Consider the following 23,222-nt stretch of genomic DNA (forward strand, 5'->3'; position numbering starts at 1 on the left):
TTTCTACGTACAATCAAGTAACCCCATGGGGCGGGGTCAATTTGACCCCGGGAGTCATGATTTGAACAAATTTTGTAGAAGTCTACTAGGCAATGCTACATGTCAAATATCTAAGATCTAGGCCTTCTGGTTTATTTTTAGAACAATTTTGAAGATTTTCCTATGTAAAATAAAGTGACCCCTGGGGCGGGGTCAATTTTGACCCCGGGGGTCATGATTTGAACAAATTTTGTAGAGGTCTACTAGGCAATGCTACATTTTTAGAAAATTTTGAAGATTTTTCTACGTACAATCAAGTAACCCCATGGGGCGGGGTCAATTTGACCCCGGGGGTCATGATTTGAACAAATTTTGTAGAAGTCTACTAGGCAATGCTACATGTCAAATATCTAAGATCTAGGCCTTCTGGTTTATTTTTAGAAAAATTTTGAAGATTTTCCTATGTAAAATCAAGTGTCCCCTGGGGCAGGGTCAATTTTGACCCCGGGGTCATGATTTGAACAATTTTAGTAGAGGTCCATTAGGCAATGCCACAGGTCAAATATCTAAGCTCTAGGGCTTCTGGTTTTTGAGAAGAAGATTTTTTAAGATTTTCCTATTTAAAATCAAGTGACCCCTGGGGCGGGGTCAATTTTAACCCCGGGGTCATGATTTGAACAAATCTGCTAGGGGTCCACCTGGCAATGCTTCAGACCAAATATCTAAGCTCTAGGGCTTTTGGTTTTTGAGAAGAAGATTTTTAAAGTTTATCCTTTCTGTTGCAATGGCAACCAGAGTTCTGCATGGAATTCAATTCTTTGAAAATTTTTGAAAGGGGGCCACCCAAGGATCATTCTTGTGAAGTTTGGTGTAATTCTGCCCAGTGGTTTTCAAGAAGATTTTTTTAGAAAATGTTGACGGACACACGATGCACGACTGACGACGGACGACAGACATTGAGCGGTCACAATAGCTCTACATGAGCCTTTGGCTCAGGTGAGCTAAAAAAATTATTGTAAGTGAACCAAAGAAGGATCTGCCAAATAAAAACAAGAGCACTGCAATGCAACGCAAATGCAGCGCAATATACATACAAAACAAAGTCATATGACCTTTGACCCCTAAGTGTGACCTTGACCTTGAATTGAGCCATCTGAAAATGCCGCTCTGCACATCATTTCAATGAGGTGAACATTTGTGTCTGGTTTCTTTGAAATCCTTCAATGGGTTCAAGAGTTACAGAGCGGAAGGGAAATTGCTAACCAACAGACAGACAGACAGATGGACACCGAGGCAATAACATAATACATCACTTAGGGCGTATAAAAAGGAATCAAGTTCTTATGGTGATACAAGTTGTGTGCAAGTTTGGTTAAAATCAAATCATAAATGAAGCTGCTATACGGGATCTGGCCAGTTTAAGAAAGGAACCAAGATCTTATGGTGACACAAGTTTTGTGCAAGTTTGATTAAATTCAAATCATAAATGAAGCTGCTATTGTGCAGACAAGGTCAAAATAGCTCATTCTGGCCCTTTCAGGGGCCATCACTCTGGAACCCATAATAGCATTTGGCCAGTTCAAGAAAGGAAACAAGATCTTGTGTTGATACAATTTGTGTGCAATTTTGGTAAAAATCAAATCATAAATAAAGGTGCTATTGTGCAGACAAGGTCAAAATAGCTAATTTTGGCCCTTTCTGGGGCCATAACTCTGGAACCCATAACGGAATCGCTCGCCTGACCCCACATGAACTGAGTATGACATCGTTTATTCTGACCAATTTTCATGAAGATCCATTAAAAAATATGGCCTCTAGAGAGGTCAAAAGGTATTTCTATTATTTGACATAATGACCTAGTTTTTGAAGGCATGTGACCCAGTTTTGTACTTGACCTAGGTATCATCAAGGTGAACATTCTTACCAATGTTCATGAAGATCTCATGAAAAATATGGCCTCCAGAGAGGTCACAAGGTTTTTCCATTTATAGACCTACTGACCTTGTTTTTGACCACATGTGACCCAGTTTTGAAAATGACCTAGATATCATCAAGGTGAACATTCTCACCAATTTTCATGAAGATCCATTGAAAAATATGGCCTCTAGAGAGGTCTATGTTTAGACCTAGTGACCTAGTTTTTGACCGCAGTTGACCCGGTTCCAAACTTGACCTAGATATCATCAAGATGAACATTCAGACCAACTTTCATACAAATCCCATGAAAGATATGGCCTCTAGAGAGGTCACAAAGTTTTTCTATTATTTGACCTACTGACTTAGTTTTTCACTGCATGTGACCCAGTTTCAAAATTGACCTAGATATTATCAAGATGAACATTCTGACCAATTTTCATGCAGATCCCATGAAAAATATGGCCTCTACAGAGGTCACAAGGTTTTTCTATTATTTGACCTACTGACCTAGTTTTTGACCGCACGTGACCTAGTTTCGTACTTGACCTAGATATCATAAAGATGAACATTCTGACCAATTTTAAAAAAATATGACCTCTAGAGAGGTCACAAGGTTTTTGTATTATTTGACCTAATGACCTAGTTTTGGACCGCACGTGATCCAGTTTCAAACTTGATTTAGATATCATCAAGTTGAACATTCTTACCAATTTTCATGAAGATCCGTTGAAAAATGTGGCCTCTAGGGAAATCACAAGGATTTTCTATTTTTAGACCTACTGACTTAGTTTTGGACCCCAGTTGACCCAGTTTCGAACTTGACCTAGATATCATCAAGATGAACATCCTTACCAATTTTCATGCAGATCCCATGAATAATATGGCCTTTACCAAGGTCACAGATTATTTAACCTACTGACCTAGTTTTGGATCGGACATGACCCAGTTTCAAACTTGACCTAGATATCATCAAGATAAACATTCTGACCAATTTTCATGCAGATCCCATGAAAAATATGACCTCTAGAGAGGTCACAAGGATTTTCTATTATTTGACCTACTGACCTAGTTTTTGACTGCAGTTGACCCAGTTTCAAACTTGACCTAGATATCATCAAGATGAACATTTTGACCAATTTTCATGCAGATCCCATGAAAAATACGGCCTCTACAAAGGTCACAAGGTTTTTCTATTATTTGACCTACTGACCTAGTTTTTGACTGCATGTGACCCAGTTTCGAACTTGACCTAGATATCATCAAGATGAACATTCAGACCAAATTTCATACAGATCCCATGAAAAATATGGCCTTTAAAGAGGTCACAAGGTTTTTCTATTATTTGACCTAGTGACCTAGTTTTTGATGGCACGTGACCCAGTTTCAAATTTGACCTAGTTATCATCAAGGTAAACATTCTGACCAATTTTCATGAAGATCTTGTGAAATATATGGCCACTAGAGAGGTCACAAGGTTTTTCTATTTTTAGACCTACTGACCTAGTTTTTGACCGCACGTGACCCAGTTTCAAACCTGACCTAGATATCATCAAGATGAACATTCTGACCCATTTTCATAAAGACCCCATGAAAAATGTGACCTCTAGAGTGGTCACAAGCAAAAGTTTACGCACGCACGCACGAACGCACGCACGCACACACGGACGGACGATGGACGACGAACGCTGCGCGATCACAAAAGCTCACCTTGTCACTTTGTGACAGGTGAGCTAAAAATCAAATCATAAATAAAGCTGCTATTGTACAGACAAGGTCAAAATAGCTAATTTTGGCCCTTTCAGGGCCCATAACTCTGGAACCCATAATGGCCAATTCAATGGAACCAAGATCTTATGGTGATACAAGTTGTGTGCAAGTTTGGTAAAAATCAAATCATAAATAATGCTGTTATTGTGCAGACAAGGTCAAAATAGCTAATTTTGGCCCTTTCAGGGGCCATAACTCTGGAACCCATACTGGGATCTGACCAGTTCAAGAAAGAAACCGAGATCTTATGGTGATACAAGTTGTGTGCAAGTTTGGTTAAAATCAAATTATAAATGAAGCTGCTATCGTGCAGACAAGAAATTGTGGACGGACGACGGACGGACGGACTATAAATGAAGCTGCTATTGGTCAAAATAGCTAATTCTGGCCCTTTCAGGGGCCATAACTCTGGAACCCATAATGGAATCTGGCCAGTTCAAAAAAAGGAACCTAGATCTTATGGTGATACAAGTTGTGTGCAAGTTTGGTAAAAATCAAATAAATAAAGCTGTTATTGTGCAGACAAGGTCAAAATAGCTAATTTTGGCTCTTTCAGGGGCCATAACTCTGGAACCCATAATGGGATCTGGCCAGTTCAAGAAAGGAACCAACATCTTATGGTGATACAAGTTGTGTGCAAGTTTGGTTAAAATAAAAGTATAAATGAAACCACTATCGTGCAGACAAGAAATTGTGGACGGACGACGGACGGACGGACTACGTGACAGGTGAGCTAATAAAAAGGGGAATCCGATATAACTCATAAAATATTTGTGCCAGAGTTACTGACCTTGTGTCATATGATGAGGATGATGTCTGGAAAAAACTACTGTGAAATCATTAATATTCGTGGGGGACTAATTTTTCGAGGATTTCCCGGTTGAGTCAATCCATGAAATTTGATCCCAACGAACAAGTAAAATTCCCATTCATTTTATGTTGTAAAGTTGAAATCAACGAATTCATATCCCCACGAAATTTCTGTTTAGACCAAAACCATGAAATTTTATGCCCATGAAATTAAATGATTTTACAGTAATTTAAGTTCTAATCAAATTCATTAAGTAATGACAAAGATATAGTGCAAGTGCACCACAATCAACCTGATTCTAAGTAAAAAGGGGGATAATTCATGAAATACTGGTGCGAGAGTTATGATCCTTGTGCCATATGATGTAGGTGATGATAAGGAATAACTATTTTAAGCTTGAAGCAAATCCATCAATAACAAAGATAAAGAGAAAGTGCATTAAAACTTTAATCAAGGTACAGACTATATTATCCATTTTTCAAAACTAGAGACTACTTTTGTAAAAGTGCATGCCCTCCCATACTGCTTTTTTAATGGAAGTGGTAACTAATATGTAATTTTGGGGTAATTTTTAGGTTAAGGTTTGGTCAAGATAGTATATTATGGACTGGACAGGGAAAAAACACTATTGAACTTTCTTTGTGTGTGACCTTGACCTTTAAGTTTGGGATCTCGGTGTTGTACATGATATATCATCTCATTATGGGAAACATTTGTGCCAAACAACATTAAAATCTCTTGATGGATGACAGAGCTATAGACCAGAGAGGAAAAAAAACTATTGACCTTTGACCTTCGTCTGTGAACTTGATCTTTGGACCAGGCATCTGGGTAATGCCCATGACAAGTTGTCTCATTATCAGAAAAACATTTGTGCCAAAAAATGATAAAATCCCATAATGGATGTCAGAGTTATGGACCAAACTGGAAAAAAATACTATTGATCTTTGACCTCCAAGTGTAACCTTGAACTTTGACTTAGGAATCTGGGTTTCATGCATAATATATTATCCCATTATGAGAACTATTTGAACAAATTTAAAAAATCATGTATGTGAAAATTGGACCAGTAGTTTCATACAAAAGTTTTAAAGTTTCTACTACATACATACAGGGGAAAGTGCCAATTCCCTCTGGTTACCATGTTTGTTTTTTTAATAATTTGAATAATCTTGGTAGAGGAACATACAAGGATCATTTGTGTGAAATGATTTTAAATTCAGGCCAGCAGTTTCATACAAGGGGATTTTTTAGAATTCTGCTATTCACATATATGGAAAATAGACCACACCCTGTGGTGGCCATGTTTTTTTGTGTGATTTTTTATGAATCAGAATAATTTGAACACTCTTGGTAGAAGGTTACCTTTTTGTAGAAAAGTGTGAATTGACAGACAGACTGACGATGAGTTATCATAAATGCTCAATTTGAGCACTTTGTACTTTGGTGAGCTAAAAATTTGAATATTCAAGGGCCATAACACTGCTGAAAAACACCAAAGCTGAACATGCACTCAATATCTAGGTTTGGCAATGATCAATTTTAAAAAGTGTTATGTAATTCTTCCTGGTGGTATTGGAGCAGTTGACAACACAAGGTAAAATGCAACAAATATAGGGCCATCACTCCACTGAAAATCACTGAACTAGAACATGCCGAAAATATACACAGTGAGACTTGGCCCTAGGCACTCCTGTAAGGTTTGGTGGAAATCTGCCCAATAACATGAGAAGTGGCCAAAACATCATAAAATTTGATGAATCAAGGGCCATAACTCTGCAGCTAATCATCAAACCAGAAATGCCCATGATATGCACAACTAAGCCTGGCAATTATCATTCTTGTGAAATTTGATGTAAATCTGTCCAGTGGTGTCAGAGTTGTCTGGTCAAACTTTGTGATAGACAGACAGACTGACTGACAGACATACATCACTAAATCAATAAATCCCATTAAATGGGGATAAAAAATTCATGAAAAAATTGGTGTAAAAATTATGGACCTTATGTTATATGATCTGAGTGATGATGTGGAATAACTATTTTAAGTTTGATTCAAATCCATTTAGTAACAACAGAAGTAAAGTGAAAGTGCACCAAAACTTTAACCTGAAATTCTAAGTAACAAGAGGGTCATTGACTCTAAAGCGCTCACCTGTGTACAAGGCTTCAAGTGTGTTTGTATAAGTACAGTCTCAGTTAGGTTTCTCTTATGTTAGCCTATATTATATACATGTCACACACACTTTTGAACCTAGGACAATAATTTGAACAATTACGGTAGACATTACAAATCTGATATCACACGCCAAATATCAAGGCTCTAGCTATTATTGATTCGGAGAACAAGATTTTCAAAGTGTCTTATATAAAAGCCTATAATAAGTACATGTCAGACACAGGGGCGTGGCCATCTCTTTTTACCTTAGGGCAATAATTTGGACAAGTATGGTATACATAAAGGGAAAAGTGACCACGCCCCCTAGGGCAGCCATGTTTTTTGACGAATCAGAATAATTTGGACAATCTTGGTAGAGGGTCACACAAGAACCATTTGCGTAAAATTATTTTAAAATCATGCTAGCAGTTTCAAACAAGAAGATTTTTAAAGTTTCCACTATATACATATAGCGAAAAGTGACCATGCCCTCTGGCGGCCATGTTTTTTGACAAATCAAAATAATTTGAACAATCTTGGTAGAGGGTCACACAAGGACCATTTGTGTAAAATTATTCTAAAATCGGGCCAGCAGTTATAACATAAGAAGGTTTTTAAAGTTTCCACTATATACATATAGGGAAAAGTGACCTCTGGCGGCCATTTTTTTTTGCGAATCAAAATAATTTGAACAATCTTGGTAGAGGGTCACACAAGGACCATTTGTGTAACATTATTTTAAAATTGGGCAAGCAGTTTCACAAAAGAAGATTTTCAAAGTTTCCATTATATACATTGCTCCGTTGCATACATGCAATATACCTGTATATGGTGATTGTGGCAGGTTCCCATTACATATTTATTCATCTAAATGTTGCTTCGAATGTTACGAATGCCCATCGTTATGTTAAAAAATGTTATGGAATACTAAGAGTGTATGATGAATTAGGTTATGACAATTGGGTTACCCGACTTCATAAAAACTTGTTTGAGAATGGTTTTGGGTATGTTCGGGAGAATCAGTTTGTAAGCAATGAAAAGCTTTTTGTCGTACAATATTTACAACGTATTAAAGATCAGTACTTACAATTATGGTGGTCCAAATGTGAAATAAGTTCAAAAATGACAACATACAGAATATTTAAACAATCTATTGCTTATGAACCGTATCTTAGTATTTTAAATTATAGAAAGTTTAGAAGAGCTTATTTATGTTTTGGAGCATCTGCTCAAATTCTTGAAATCGAAAGAGGTCGTTACAAAAATATAGATCGAAATTTACTTTTTTGCCCTTCATGCACCTGTACTGTTGAGACTGATTTTCATTTTTTATTAGTTTGTCCATACTATGTTGAATTAAGATGTAATTATCTACCACAAAAGTATATTGATAATCCAACATTGATCAAGTTTCAAGCAATTATGACTAGTAAAGATGAACAATTGGTTAGGAATGTGGCAATGTATATATCTTTATATGCATCTGAAAAATGTGAATGTTTAATGTAAGTTGGTTTTTTAATAACTGCTGCTAAACAAGTTTACTGTACTGTACTGTTTATTGTATTGTTTGATTGTATGTTTAGTATATATTACCTGTACCAGGGCCGGTGGCCATATAGTAATAAAATGTTTGAGTTTGACTATATACATATAGGGAAAAAGGACCATGCCCTCTGGTGGCCATGTTTTTGACGAATCGGTATAATCTGAACAATCTTGGTCGACCGAACACCGAAAATATCATCTGAAATAAACTCATTTCTAGACTACCTAAAAAAACATAAATTATTACCTACAGAATCGATTAATTTCTTAAAACCGAAGAACTGCAGAACCCCAGTGTTCTATATGCTCCCAAAAATACACAAAGCTAATAACCCAGGCAGGCCCATAGTCTCGGCATGCGACAGTCCGACGGAAAGACTATCTCAATTCATTGATTATCATATCAAACCCTTAGCACAGTCTGTTAAGTCATACATTAAGGATACAAATGACTTCCTTCTCAAAATTCATAAACTGAGCAACGTCCCTAAAGACTCTCACTTAGTCACAATCGATGTTTCAGCGCTCTATACATCTATCCCTCACCGAGATGGAATAATAGCTCTCAAAGAAGCACTGAATAGACGTCCAACTCAGGAACCTAAAACATGGATCATTCTAAGACTAATGTTGTTTGTTTTACGGAAGACATGCTTTAAGTTCAATGGAAGATTCTACGAACAGATCTCGGGCAAAACTATGGGAACGAAATGTGCACCCAGTTACGCCATTATTTTCATGGGATATCTGGAGTCAAGATTTATACTTACTCAAATGTTGAAACCTTTAGTCTGGTGGAGATTTATTGATGATATCTTTATGATATGGCCTCACAGCAGACAGGAATTGTATTCCTTCATGGCCTGCCTTAACAACTTTCACGACTCAATTAAGTTTACACATGAGATCGACTCAGTTTCTGCAAACTTCTTAGACACACACATTACGAAAGACAGTACGGGCCTACTTCACACAAGCCTATACACAAAACCGACGGATGCTCATATGTACTTACACTACACAAGTTTTCATCCGGAACACCAGAAAAGAAGCATTCCCTACAGCCAGGCGGTACGTATACGTCGCATTTGTAGTGATAACCAGTCATTCAAAACTTGTACTGAATATTTGTTCCAGAACTTAACAGCACGTGGATATCCTGCCAGTCTTGTACAACGAGCTATAAATAAAGCCGGCCAATTAGACCGATATACTTTACTGTCTAAACAGAATAAGATAAGAGATAAAGGGAATGTGATACCTTTCATTACCACATACAGCCCATTTATCCACCAGCACAACGGATCCTCAACGTACATTTACCGATCCTTAGGGCAAATATTTCTACAACCTTCATCAATAATACAAAAATTTTATCCGTACACCAAAGATCCAAAAACGTAAGAGATATGTTGGTTAGGTCCGACGTAATACATAATAAACTTAAACGGGGCAGCTATACATGTGGCAGAAATTGTATAATTTGCAAGCACATGTCTAACTCTACTGATTTCACAAGTACAGTAACTCAAGAAACGTTCAATATTAATGGACATCATACATGCACAACGGTCAGCGTGATCTACTTAATTACATGTAAGCTATGTAAGTTACAGTACGTTGGCCAAACAGGCAATACACTGAGGGAAAGATTCTATGGACATCTCGCCGATATTAGAATGCAGAACGACGTAAAACCGGTTTCCCGCCACTTTAATAGCGCGGGTCATAACGCTAACGCAATCGACGTCATAATCATCCAACAAACAGGACGTGATGTCAATAAACGATTAAGAACCGAGGAAGTTTGGATAAAAAAGCTTAGGACTAAATCACCAGAAGGTCTTAATTTGCAACAATGACAGATCCAATATATTTCGCTACAAAATTAGAAGATTTAGAAAGGAAAAACAATGACAAGCCAGAATACGTATACCTATGTGAAATCTGTGGAAAAGAATGCACAACTAAACATCAAAAATACAAACACAAAAAAACCCATGAAGACCCACAACATAAAATACAAATGCTCATGGTGTGAGAAATTATATGTCAGGAGAGACACCCTTAAGCACCATTCCACCAGGATACATGGTTTTGAGGAAAAAGAATTTGTGAAAGTCACAGTGATGAAACACGACAAAGTGGTAACCTTTCCCAGATTACAAAACCCTACTCACAAAACTCTAATGAAGACACCTAAATTTAGGATCATGCTGGGAAAAACTGGAATGCCGTATGTCAAGATGACACCCAAGATGAAACTTAAACGTAGCAGGAAGTCCGAGGAAGAACCACCAGTCGGAACACTTACATTCAATATACCATCGCCCTTGTCGCCAATCCAACCAACACCCTGTTCCAGCACGGATACCTTATGCCAGGACGAGTACGGAATGTTCAGTAATGAGAATGAACAATTAATTAGTGTCAACAGAGTTTACGGAATATTTAATTAAGTTAAAATTATTTCTTCTTGTACAAAAACTCTAAAAACAGACTCCTTTTACATTTGGACCGATGCCAACAATTTTTGGACAGTTGCCAGAACCAATCTATTTATAGTAACAATTAGTCATCAAAGTCGTCCACATTTTATATACTTCAGTGTAGAAATTTCTTTATATTTTATCCTGATGAAGGTCATTATATGACCGAAACCGGTAGATTTTATTAAATTTGTTAACTACACCCGGTGTTTGATGTGTTGTTCCTCTTAACTCTCTTTTATTATTAGTTCAATCTTGGTAGAGGATGACATAAGGACCATTTGTGTGAAATTATTTCTAAATCAGACCATCGGTTTAGAAGGAGATGTTGTTTGAAGATTTTTATATTTTTAGCTCTGGCGGGCCCTTATGTGCAACCAAGTGGAACCATTTGAACAACTTTAGTAGAGGACCATCCAAGGAACATCCATGCCAAGTTTCATCAAAATCCATTCAGTGGTTATGAAGGAGATGTCTTTTAAACAAAATGTTGACGAAGGACACAGAGATGCATGACGGACACAACGTGATCACAACAGCTCACCATGAGCATTGCTCAGGTGAGCTAAAATGGGGGAATACTTCATGAAATATTAGTGTAAGAGTTATGACTCATGTGTCATATGATGTGGGAGATGATGAGGAATAGCTATTTTAAGTTTGGAGCAAATCCATGAAGTAAAGTGCATTAAAACTTCAATTAAGGTGTGGATGTGAATCCAGTGCCAACACCTAGTCGAGTAGGATAGTTCTCCATATACTTCGCATAGTTGAGCTAAAAATCTCTTGATGGCTTATTGAGTTACAGACCATACAGGTCTTGCTGACTTCTGACTTCCAAGCGTGACCTTGACTTTTAAGCTAGGGGTCCAGATTTTGCACATGACATGTCATCTCATTATGAAGAACATTTGCGCAATCCTCTAGTCCCCAAAACTGTTTTTAACCAGTACGGGACAAATAACATTTCAAGTTAACAGCAAAATGAATATACCTTTCTATAATTGTTCCAACTGTGCTGCCTGGAGGGGTTTGAACATCAAGTGTAGGAAGTGTGCAACAGATGCCACATGAACCTCTTGAACATGTCTGAGGTCGCACCACTTTTATAATGTCTATCATTTCATCATCACTAAATTTCAGGGAAAAACCTCGTGCTGCACCCATTATTTGTCTTGCATAACATTCTGATACTGAAAAAATAAGTCAACATCACCATCTACATAGGCATTGGACCACCAAGGCAAGTTAAACAACACAGAATTACCTTCCTGTATTTTAGCAGAGCTCTGCACTTTTCTGCCATCTATATAGGCTTTGTACCACCAAGGCAACTTAAACAACACAGAATTACCTTCCTGTATTTTAGCACAGATCTGTACTTTTCTGTCATCTATGTAGGCTTTGTACCACCAATGCAACTTAAACAACACAGAATTACCTTCCTGTATTTTAGCAGAGCTCTGCACTTTTCTGTCATCTATGTAGGCTTTGTACCACCAAGGCAACTTAAACAACACAGAATTACCTTCCTGTATTTTAGCAGAGCTCTGTACTTTTCTGCTATCTATAAAGGCTTTGTACCACCAAGGCAAGTTAAACAACACAGAATTACCTTCCTGTATTTTAGCAGAGCTCTGCACTTTTCTGTCGTCTATATAGGCTTAGTACCACCAAGGCACATAAACAACACAGAATTACCTTCCTGTACTTTAGCAGAGCTCTGCACTTTTCTGTCATCTATATAGGCTTTGTACCACCAAGGCAACTTAAACAACACAGAATTACCTTCCTGTATTTTAGCAGAGCTCTGCACTTTTCTGTCATCTATATAGGCTTTGTACCACCAAGGCAACTTAAACAACACAGAATTACCTTCCTGTATTTTAGCAGAGCTCTGCACTTTTCTGTCATCTATATAGGCTTTGTACCACCAAGGCAACTTAAACAACACAGAATTACCTTCCTGTATTTTAGCAGTGGTCTGCACTTTTCTGTCATCTATGTAGGCATTGTATTCCTAGTAGACAAGGTTCGAGATCATCTGAAAATTCTGAATGTCGTTATGTTGTTCCATACAACAAGTGCACAACGTTCAATGATAGAAGTTTCTGTACTATTGGTCCAAAACTGTGGAATGAACTGCCGTTAGAACTACGCAAAAGTAAATCACTCGATACATTAAAAAAAAAATCTTAAGACACTGTATTTCAGAGATTTTGTGGCATTGTTTTAAATTTTTTGATAACTGTTTATTATGCAAAAACAGCAGGTGATAGTTCTTAAATTTTTGTAAAAGGTTTTACAGTTCAACATTTATATTTCCAAGGATTGTTTAATTAAACACACTTGTTGGTAAGACTCTATGGGTAGGGTAGTGTGTAGTATTTCTTTCTTAAATAGTATATGATGGCACCATTAACTGGGGGATTTGAACCTCTATATGCAGCCCGTCTGGGTGTACCATGTGATGCTTTAAGCACTGGTATTCACAATAGGGGTAAAATTACCACAAGGGGTGGGATGCGTTCATGACTGTTTGTTACAATAAGGCTGTTATTATTATTATTGTCATTATTAATATTATTATAATAATTATTATTATTACTATGTACAACACCATTGAATATATTACTGTATAAAAATAGGCGTTTAATCAAATTATTCAGTTTCAGTTTCAGTTTGTACCACCAAGGCAACTTAAACAACACAGAATTACCTTCCTGTATCTAAACCAGCTGCACTCTTCTGCCATCTATATTGGCAATGTTACACCATGACAAATTAAACAACACAGTATTACCATCCTGTATTTTAGCAGCTGCACTTTTCTGCCATCTATATAGGCACTGTACCAACACGGCCTGTTTAACAACACAGTATTACCTTCCTGTATTTTAGCAGCTGCACTTTTCTGCCATCTATATAGGCACTGTACCAACACGGCCTGTTTAAACAGCACACTATTACCTTCCTGTATTTTAGCAGCTGCACTTTTCTGCCATCTATATAGGCACTGTACCAACATGGCCTGTTTAAACAACACAGTATTACCTTCCTGTATTTTAGCAGCTGCACTTTTCTGCCATCTATATAAGCACTGTACCAACATGGCCTGTTTAAACAACACAGAATTACCATCCTGTATTTTAGCAGCTGCACTTTTCTGCCATCTATATAGGCACTGTACCAACACGGCCTGTTTAAACAACACACAAGGCAACTTAAACAACACAGTATTACCTTCCTGTATTTTAGCAGCTGCACTTTTCTGCCATCTATATAAGCACTGTACCAACACGGCCTGTTTAAACAACACAGTATTACCTTCCAATATGCAAAGCATCTACTTTTTTCTACTACTTTCACAGACACGGTACTTACATGGCCAGTTAACACAGAATTACTTTCCTGTATGTAAAGTGCTATCTACACAGATATTGTACCAACATGGCCAGTTAAAAAAACATGGTACTGTAAATTCAGTGATATTTGTGGGGAGCCAATTTTCATGGTTTTCAAGGTTGAATCAAGCCATGAAATTTAACCTCAACAAACAAGTCAAAGTTTCATTCATTTTATGTTCCAAAGTTAAATTCCACAAGTTCATATCCCCAAGGAATACTGGTTGGCGACCCAGATTCAGACAATTTTACAGCCTTTTCAGTTGTCATAGTCTCATTTTTAATGCAAGATCCATGAAATGTTACCTGAATCAAGTTCAGTTCTTCCGTGTTACAAAACGCGAATTTGTTTGTATCTAAAAATAAATTGAACACGTCACTGAGGCCCGAAAGAGGGTACATGAATTTAATGCTTTTAGCGTGTTGCAGGACCCAGAAATCGGACAGTAGGAAAACACTAATTATCGTCATTTCTGTCTCACAGAATCACTTTTAGGTCGGTGTTAATGATAAAAAGACATGTTTACCTTGTTTACATTCAACTATTAATGTTTGATATAAGGCTGCCAAGAGTTAAGAAAATTCAGCTGGCCTATATACAACACATTTTTTTAAATAATGGTCATAATGATTATCTTCTGGAAAATTTAGTTCAAGCCTGGCACTATCTACCCATTGTGGTCATTTTTAAACACACAATTTTCTTGTCTGCGTTTAGCAGATTGTAGATGAGTACCCCTTGAATATATGTTAAGGCCTTAAAACAAGTATGCGCATGCGCACTGAAAGCACATGCAACTTCCCCCAGCAAGAGTTGTCAACATTTCATGAAAAAATGTAAATATTCCAGTTTTGTAAGTTTTACTGACCGCTTTGCAATTGTTGCAGTTGATGTTGCACCTAAAGCAAGCTTCTGTATACTTGTCAACAAATGATCAAAAAGAACGCTGAAATAAGCATTTACGCAACTGTCCCGGACTGGTTTCTGGGTTGTCCGAAATTTTGGGTCACCAACCAGTAGTTGTGTTAAACAAAACCAGGAAATTGAATGCACACAAAAATGAATGATTTCACAGCAATACCTTCCTGTACATACAGCAGCTGCTCTACCCTGCCATCAGCATAAACACTGTACCGGCATGGCCGGTTAAAACAACACAACACCACTGAAATTATAAAATACAAATAATCTTCTGATAAAAAATGGAATGCATAAAGCCATTTACATTTTTCAAATAATGATGTTTGACTTATGGATGTTCAGTTGTATTAATATAGATTTACATAATGCTGTTGGCTAGATTCACAAAGGGAGAAATTCACAAGGGAGGTTGGCTAGATTCACAAAGGGAGGTTGACTATATTCACAAAGGGAGGTTGGATAGATTCACAAAGGGAGGTTGGCTAGATTCAAAAAGGGAGGTTGGCTAGATTCACAAAGGGAGGTTGGATAGATTCACAAAGGGCGGTTGGCTAGATTCACAAAGGGAGGTTGCCTATATTCACAAAGGGAGGTTGGCTAGATTCACAAAGGGAGGTTGACTATATTAACAAAGGGAGGTTGGCTAGATTCACAAAGGGAGTTGACTATATACACAAAGGGAGGTTGACTATATTCACAAAGGGCGGTTGGCTAGATCCACAAAGGGAGGTTGGCTAGATTCACAAAGGGAGGTTGACTATATTCACAAAGGGCGGTTGGCTAGATCCACAATAGGGAGGTTGGCTAGATTCACAAAGGGAGGTTGGCTAGATTCACAAAGGGAGGTTGACTATGTTCACAAAGGGAGGTTGGCTAGATTCACAAAGGGAGGTTGGCTAGATTCACAAAGGGAGGTTGACTATATTCACAAAGGGAGGTTGACTATATTCACAAAGGGAGGTTGGCTAGATTCACAAAGGGAGGTTGGCTAGATTCACAAAGGGAGGTTGACTATATTCACAAAGGGAGGTTGGCTAGATTCACAAAGGGAGGTTGACTATATTCACAAAGGGAGGTTGACTATATTCACAAAGGGCGGTTGGCTAGATCCACAAAGGGAGGTTGGCTATATTCACAAAGGGAGGTTGGCTAGATCCACAATAGGGAGGTTGGATAGATTCACAAAGGGTAGTTGGCTAGATCCACAAAGGGATGTTGGATAGATCCACAAAGGGAGGTTGGATAGATCCACAAAGGGAGGTTGACTAGATCCACAAAGGGAGATTGACTAGATTCACAAAGGGCGGTTGGCTAGATTCATAAAGGGAATGTGTGTTGGCTAGATTCACAAAGGGAGGTTAGAAATATAATCAAGAGGGCCATGATGGCCCTATATCGCTCACCTGAATACCATTGCTCTTAATAATAAGATCAAGTTTTGACATAGATCACACAGGTATACACATTAGGTATCATCAGGATAAATATTTTCTTTAACAGTCCCTTTTGACCTATTGGTCACATACTAGTCAGGGCCAAGCTCCATACCAAGTTTGAGGGTCCTTGGCTCAAATGCTGCATTTTTGTACTAGCACTACTATTCCTTACCCTGGAAGATTTAAATAACATTTAAAACCAATCTCTAATGCATAAAATAAAGGGAGGTAATTTGTCATAAATTCAGTCAAAAGTTATCTACCCTGATTGTACGAGTCCATCTGATAGCATAAATGACATTTCAAATCAGTATTTTCATTGGTTACTGATATACACCCATTTTAATTTGAAACAAAGGGAGGTAATTTGACATAAAATCAGTCCATAGTTATCTACACTGATTATCTCAGTCCAACTAATGACAATAATGAAATTTCAAATGAGTCCTATAATATTTACTGAGATAAATCCATTTTTATTAAAATCAGGGGAGGTAATCATGCATTGGTATATGCATGTAGAAGATACAGAGTACAAGCCTTTACAACAATATATTAGAAAAGTAAGTAAAAGTAGAAATTTCATACCATTGAAGACATAAATAACGTTTCAAACCAATCTCATTAGAAGCTGCTAGGTTTATTCATTTACATAAACAAGAGGGCCATGAAGGCCCTGTATCGCTCACCTGACCTATTGACCTAAAGATCATCAAGATCAACATTCTGACCAAGTTTCATTAAGATATGGTCATAAATGTAGCCTCTAAAGTGTTAACTAGCTTTTCCTCTGATTTGACCCGGTTACCTAGTTTTTGCCCCCACATGACCCAGATTCAAAACTGACTTAAAGATCATCAAGATTAACATTCTGGTTAAGTTTCATGAAGATACAGTCACAAATGTGGCCTCTAGAGTGTTAACAAGCTTTTCCATTGATCTGACCTAGTGACCTAGTTTTTAAACCCACCTGACCCAGATTTAAACTCGACCTATAGATGATCAAGATTAACATTCTGACCAAGTTTCATTAAGATATGGTCATAAATGTGGCCACTACAGTGTTAACAAGCTTTTCATTTGATTTGACCTAGTGACCTAGTTTTTGACCCCAGATGATTCAATATCAATCTTGTCCAAGATTTTATTGAGGGTAACACTCTCACCAAGTTTCATCAAGATTGGGCCAAAATTGTGACCTCTATAGTGTTAACAAGCTTTTCCTTTGATTTAACCTGGTGACCTAGTTTTTGACCCCACCTGACCCAGATTCAAACTTGACCTATGGATCATCAAGATTAACATTCTGACCAAGTTTCATTAAGATATGGTCATAAATGTGGCCTCTAGAGTGTTAACTAGCTTTTCCTTTGATTTGACCTAGTGACCTAGTTTTTGACCCTACATGAACCAGATTCAATGGACCTTGAGATCATCAAGATTAACATTCTGACCAAGTTTCATGAAGATATAGTCATAAATGTGACCTCTACAGTGTTAACAAGCTTTTCCTTTGATTTGACCTGGTGACCTAGTTTTTGACCCCAGATGACCCAATATCAAATTCGTCCAAGATTTCATTGACGGTAACATTCTGACCAAGTTTCACTAAGACTGGGCCAAAATTGTTACATGTACCTCTAGAGTGTTAACAAGCTTTTCCTTTGATCTGACCTGTTGACCTAGTTTTTGACCCCAGATGACCCAATATCAAATTCGTCCAAGATTTTATTGAGGGTAACATTCTGACCAAGTTTCATTTAGACTGGGCCAAAATTGTGACCTCTAGAGTGTTAACAAGGTTTTCCTTTGATTTGACCTGGTGACCTAGTTTTTGAACCCAGATGACCCAATATTGAATTCTTCCAAGATTTTATTGAGGGTAACATTCCGATCAAGTTTCATTAAGTTTAGGCCAAAATTGTGACCTCTAGAGTGTCAACAAGCTTTTCATTTGATTTGACCTGGTGACCTAGTTTTTGACCCCAGATGACCCAGTATCGAACTCGTCCAAGATTTTATTGAGGGTAACATTCTGACCAAGTTTTATTAAGATTGGGCCAAAATTGTGACCTCTAGAGTGTTAACAAGGTTTTCCTTTGATTTGACCTGGTGACCTAGTTTTTGACCCCAGATGACCCAATATCGAACTCGTCCAAGACTTTATTGATGTTAACATTCTGACCAAGTTTCATTAAGACTGGGCCAAAATTGTGACCTCTAGAGTGTTAACAAGCTTTCAGTCAAATTGTTGACGACGGACAAAGGGCGATCACAAAAGCTCACCTTTGAGCACTTTGTGCTCAGGTGAGCTAAAAATAAATGGAGGTAATTTGTCATAAATTCAGTCAATATGTATCTTCACTGATTGTCCAAGTCCATCTGATGGCTTAAATGAAATTTCAGAGCAGTATCTTCATTAATTATCAAGATATACCCATTTTAATTTGAAATAAAGGGAGATAATTTGACATAAATCAGTCCATAGTTATCTACCCTGATTGTCTGTCCAACTAATGACAATAATGAAATTTCAAATGAGTCCTATAAGTACTTACTGATATAAATCCATTTTGATTAAAATCAGGGAAGGTAATCAGATATAAAATAACTCCAGAACCTATGATTGGATCTGACAGATTCATCACGGAATCCAAAATAAATTTATTGTTGTTGAAGATATTTAAGTTTGTATCAAATCAAACCATAAATGAAGTCTTTATTTGGCCAGTACAAGTTGAGTGGAAGTTTGATTAAAGTTGACTGCAAAATGTGGTATCTATCATGTTCACAAGCCAAAAATAGCACATTTTGGCCCTTTAAGGGGCCATAACTCTTGAACCCTTGATGGGATCTGGCCAGTTTTCGAAAGGAACCAAGATATTATGCCAAAAAAAGTTGTGTGCAAGTTTTATTAAAGTTGATTGCAAAATGTGGTCTCTATCATGTTCACATGCCAACAAGAGGACCATGATGGTCCTGATTCGCTCACCTGTTCCCACACGACCCAGTTTTGAGTATGACATCGTTTTTTCTATTATTTGACTTAGTGACCTAGTTTTTGAGCTCATGTGGACCAGTTTTGAACTTGACCTAGATATCATCAAGATAAAAATTCTGACCAATATTCATGAAGATCCATTGAAAAATATGGCCTCTAGGGAGGTCACAAGGTTTTTCTATTATTTGACCTATTGACCTGGTTTATAAAGGTATGTGACCAAGTTTTGAATTTGACCTAGATATCATCAAGGTGAACATTCTCACTAATTTTCATGAAGATCTCAAGAAAAATATGGCCTCTAGAGAGGTCACAAGGTTTTTCTATTTTTATAACTACTGGCCTAGTTTTTGACTGCACGTGACCCAGTTTCAATCTTTACCTAGATATCATCAAGGTGAACATTCAGACCAATTTTCATGAAGATCCATTGAAAAATATGGCCTCTAGAGAGGTCAAAAGGTTTTATATTTTTAGACCTACTGACCTAGTTTTTGACCACAGTTGACCCAGTTTCAAACTTGGCCTAGATATCATCAAGATGAACATTCAGACCAACTTTCATACAGATCCCATGAAAAATATGGCCTCAAGAGAGGTCACAAGGTTTTTTCATTATGTGACCTACTGACCTAGTTTTTGATGGCACGTGACCCAGTTTCGGACTTAACCTAGATATCATTAAGGTGAACATTCTGACCAATTTTCATGAAGATCCATTGAAAGTATGGTCTAGAGAGGTCACAAGGTTTTTCTATGTTTAGACCTACTGACCTAGTTTTGGAACGCATGTGACCCAGTTTCGAACTTTACCTAGATATCATCAAGATGAACATTCTGACCAACTTTCATAAAGATCCCATGAAAAATGTGACCTCTAGAGTGGTCACAAGCAAAAGTTTACGCACGCACAAACGCACGGACGGACGACGGACGCTGCGCGATCACAAAAGCTCACCTTGTCACTTTGTGACAGGTGAGCTAAAAATAGCAAATTTTGGCCCTTTAAGGGGCCATAACTCTGGAACCCATGATGGGATCTGGCCAGTTTTTTGAAGGAACCATGATATTATGCCAATACAAGTTGTGTGCAAGTTTGATTAAATTTGATTGCAAAATGTGGTCTCTATCATGTTCACAACCCAAAATAGCAAATTTTGGCCCTTTAAGGGGCCATAACTCTGGAACCCATGATGGGATCTGGCCAGTTTTCGAAAGGAATTGAGATATTATGCCCATACAAGTTGAGTGCAAATTTGATTAAAATCAAATACAAAATGTGGTCTCTATCGTGTTCACATGGAAATTGTGGACGGATGGACGGTCCACTATTATAGGTCAGTGGGCCAACAGCCAAAGAGCCATTTTTTAATCATCAATGACGAACAATGGCCCCAAATCACCTGCTGGTCAACCAAAATGGCCTCCCCTGAGGCCCTGTGAGTCATTTACAGCAATTAACAAAGGGCCATGCCACCCCCCACCCCCAACCCCCCAGTCAAAAACAGCCCCCTATTCACATCTGGGCTACTAAAATGGCCTGTAAACCCAGTTTAACCACAAGGACGGACGGACAACAGGCGATCACAAAAGCTCACCCTGTCACTACAGGTGAGCTAAAAATGGTCGCCAGGTAGCATGGTCTCTTTTCATATATAGGGAAAAGAGACCATGCCACCTGGCGGCCATTTTTTGATGAATAAGAAAAATTTGTACAATCATGGTAGAGGGTATTTTTACAACTGTTTGTTTAATCATCTTTAACTTACCGTTGAAGAGTTCTGTGGTGCTATGGTGGTTTGGGCCATTTTTTGCTGTTTCGGTGGACTGTATTTTTACTACACAAGCTCTGCTTATTCTAGAACAGTTATTCTAGTTCCTTACCTTCAGCAGAATCAATATGTTGTTTGATGGTGACTTCTGCTGCAGCTGCTAGAAGCTGTAAACTGGCTGGAATAGTTGAAGTTACAGGAGTTTTATCTCCTTTGGAAGGTGAAGGTTGTTCTACAACTACATCCATTCTCTATTTGTTTGAGATTTCCACACCACCAGCTGCAGAAAATAGAAGTACTATCACTACAAGTTTTAGTTTTTGGCTTGATTGTGTGTTTGACTGAATTCTTTTACATGCATTTTCATACATTTAGTACTGACAATGTTTATCTGTGGAATGTAGGTAATTCATACTCATTTAAACTAGAACTGTGTTATTGGACAAGGATGCCCCTACATATTGTGCCATCCTCTAAACAGCAAAGTTTTCAATAAAGACCATCTTCACATCAAGGATCTTCGACTTAACGTCCCAAACAAATTGTATTCAGATAAGGTTGTGCATCTGAGCAACTTTGAATCCATTCCTTCAAAAAGTATGTGAGGAGTTGAACACACCAAATTTCTTCACTATAGTCTATTTTGTGAAATCAAGAAAGGGCCATCATTCTAGAAACAAGGGGGTCATGATGACCCTGAATCGCTCACCTGAGTAATATGAGCCACATGTTTCAAATGGCAAACTGATCCTAAAATATTAAGAAAGTAGGTCACATTCATGGTCACTGAAAGTCAGTTTTAAGGTCGGTGTGCAAAACTGGTACATGTCATTCAAATTTCAAGGCTGTATCTTAAAAAACAAGAAAGTAGGTAAGTAGGTCAAGTTCATAGTCAAGTGACCCCTAATCACTTGGTGGTCATCAGGAAATTGTAATTAAACAGTCTAGGAAATATGATCTGATAATTTTTGAAGTACTTTTTCCTATTTAACTCATATAAGAAGTGACCCCAGGGCGGGGCCTCTTTTCACCCCAGGGTTACAATCTGAACAATCTTGTTAGAGATCCACTAGGCAATGCTACATACCAAATATCAAAGACCTAGGTTTTGAACTTTCAGATAAGAAGATTTTTTTTTTTTATTCCTATATAAGTATATTTTAAACTTGGGGCCCCCGGAGCAGGGCCTCTTTTCACCCCTGGGGCATAATTTGAACAATTTTGGTAGAGTATCTCTAGGCAAGGCAACATACAAAATATCAAAAACTTATACCTTGCAGTTTCATGCAAGAAGATTTTCAAAGTTTTTCTTATAAATTAAGTCTATGCAAAACCCTAGACCCTCGGCAGGGCCTCCTTTCACCCCAGGGGCATAATTAAAAAAATTTTGGTAGAGAACCACAAGGCAATGCAACATACCAAATATCAAAAGCCTAGGCCTTGCAGTTTCAGACAAGAAGATTTTAAAAAGTTTTTTTTCCTATATAAGTCTATGTAAAACTTGAGACCCCTGGGGCAGGGCCTCTTTTCACCCCAGGGTTATAATTTGAACAATTTTGGTAGAGGACCACAAGTCAATGCTACAAACCAAATATCAAAGGCCTAGGCCAGATTTTTAAAGTTTTTCTTTTCTCTTCACACGAAACAGGACGGACGATGGAAGTAAAATTATTTCAAAATCTGGCAAGCAGTTTCACACAAGAAGATTTTTAGAGTTTCTGTTATATACATATAGGGAAAAGTGACTATGTCCTCTGGCAGCCATGTTTTTTTGACAAATTGGTATAATTTGAGCAATTTTGGTAGAGGGTCACACAAGGACCATTTGTGTAAAATTATTCTAAAATCAGGCCAGCAGTTTCACATAAGAAGATTTTTAAAGTTTCCACTATATACATATAAGGAAAAGTGACCACGCCCTCTGGCGACCATGTTTTTTGACGAATGTTGGTAGAAGGTTACATAAGAATATTTGTATGGCATTATTTCAAAATTGGACCAGCACTTAGGCAGAGATGT

At 37.7% G+C, this 23,222-nt stretch overlaps 1 protein-coding gene across 2 annotated transcripts in view; it reads right to left on the reverse strand.

Moving 5' to 3' along the window:
- The window catches only part of LOC123559596 (phospholipid scramblase 3-like), a 68,870-nt gene that overhangs the window by 38,489 nt on the left and 7,159 nt on the right, over positions 1 to 23,222 (reverse strand). For both annotated transcript variants that reach the window (XM_045351556.2, XM_045351555.2), the window contains exons 2-4: positions 21,316 to 21,483; positions 15,155 to 15,238; positions 11,663 to 11,861 (exon numbers count right to left, since the gene is read on the reverse strand). In XM_045351556.2, the coding sequence (XP_045207491.2) occupies positions 11,663 to 11,861; positions 15,155 to 15,238; positions 21,316 to 21,451 (419 nt within the window). In that variant the 5' untranslated portion in view covers positions 21,452 to 21,483. The remainder of the gene's footprint in view (positions 1 to 11,662; positions 11,862 to 15,154; positions 15,239 to 21,315; positions 21,484 to 23,222) is intronic.

Source organism: Mercenaria mercenaria, chromosome 10 (assembly GCF_021730395.1).
Source record: "Mercenaria mercenaria strain notata chromosome 10, MADL_Memer_1, whole genome shotgun sequence".
Taxonomy (NCBI): domain Eukaryota; kingdom Metazoa; phylum Mollusca; class Bivalvia; order Venerida; family Veneridae; genus Mercenaria; species Mercenaria mercenaria.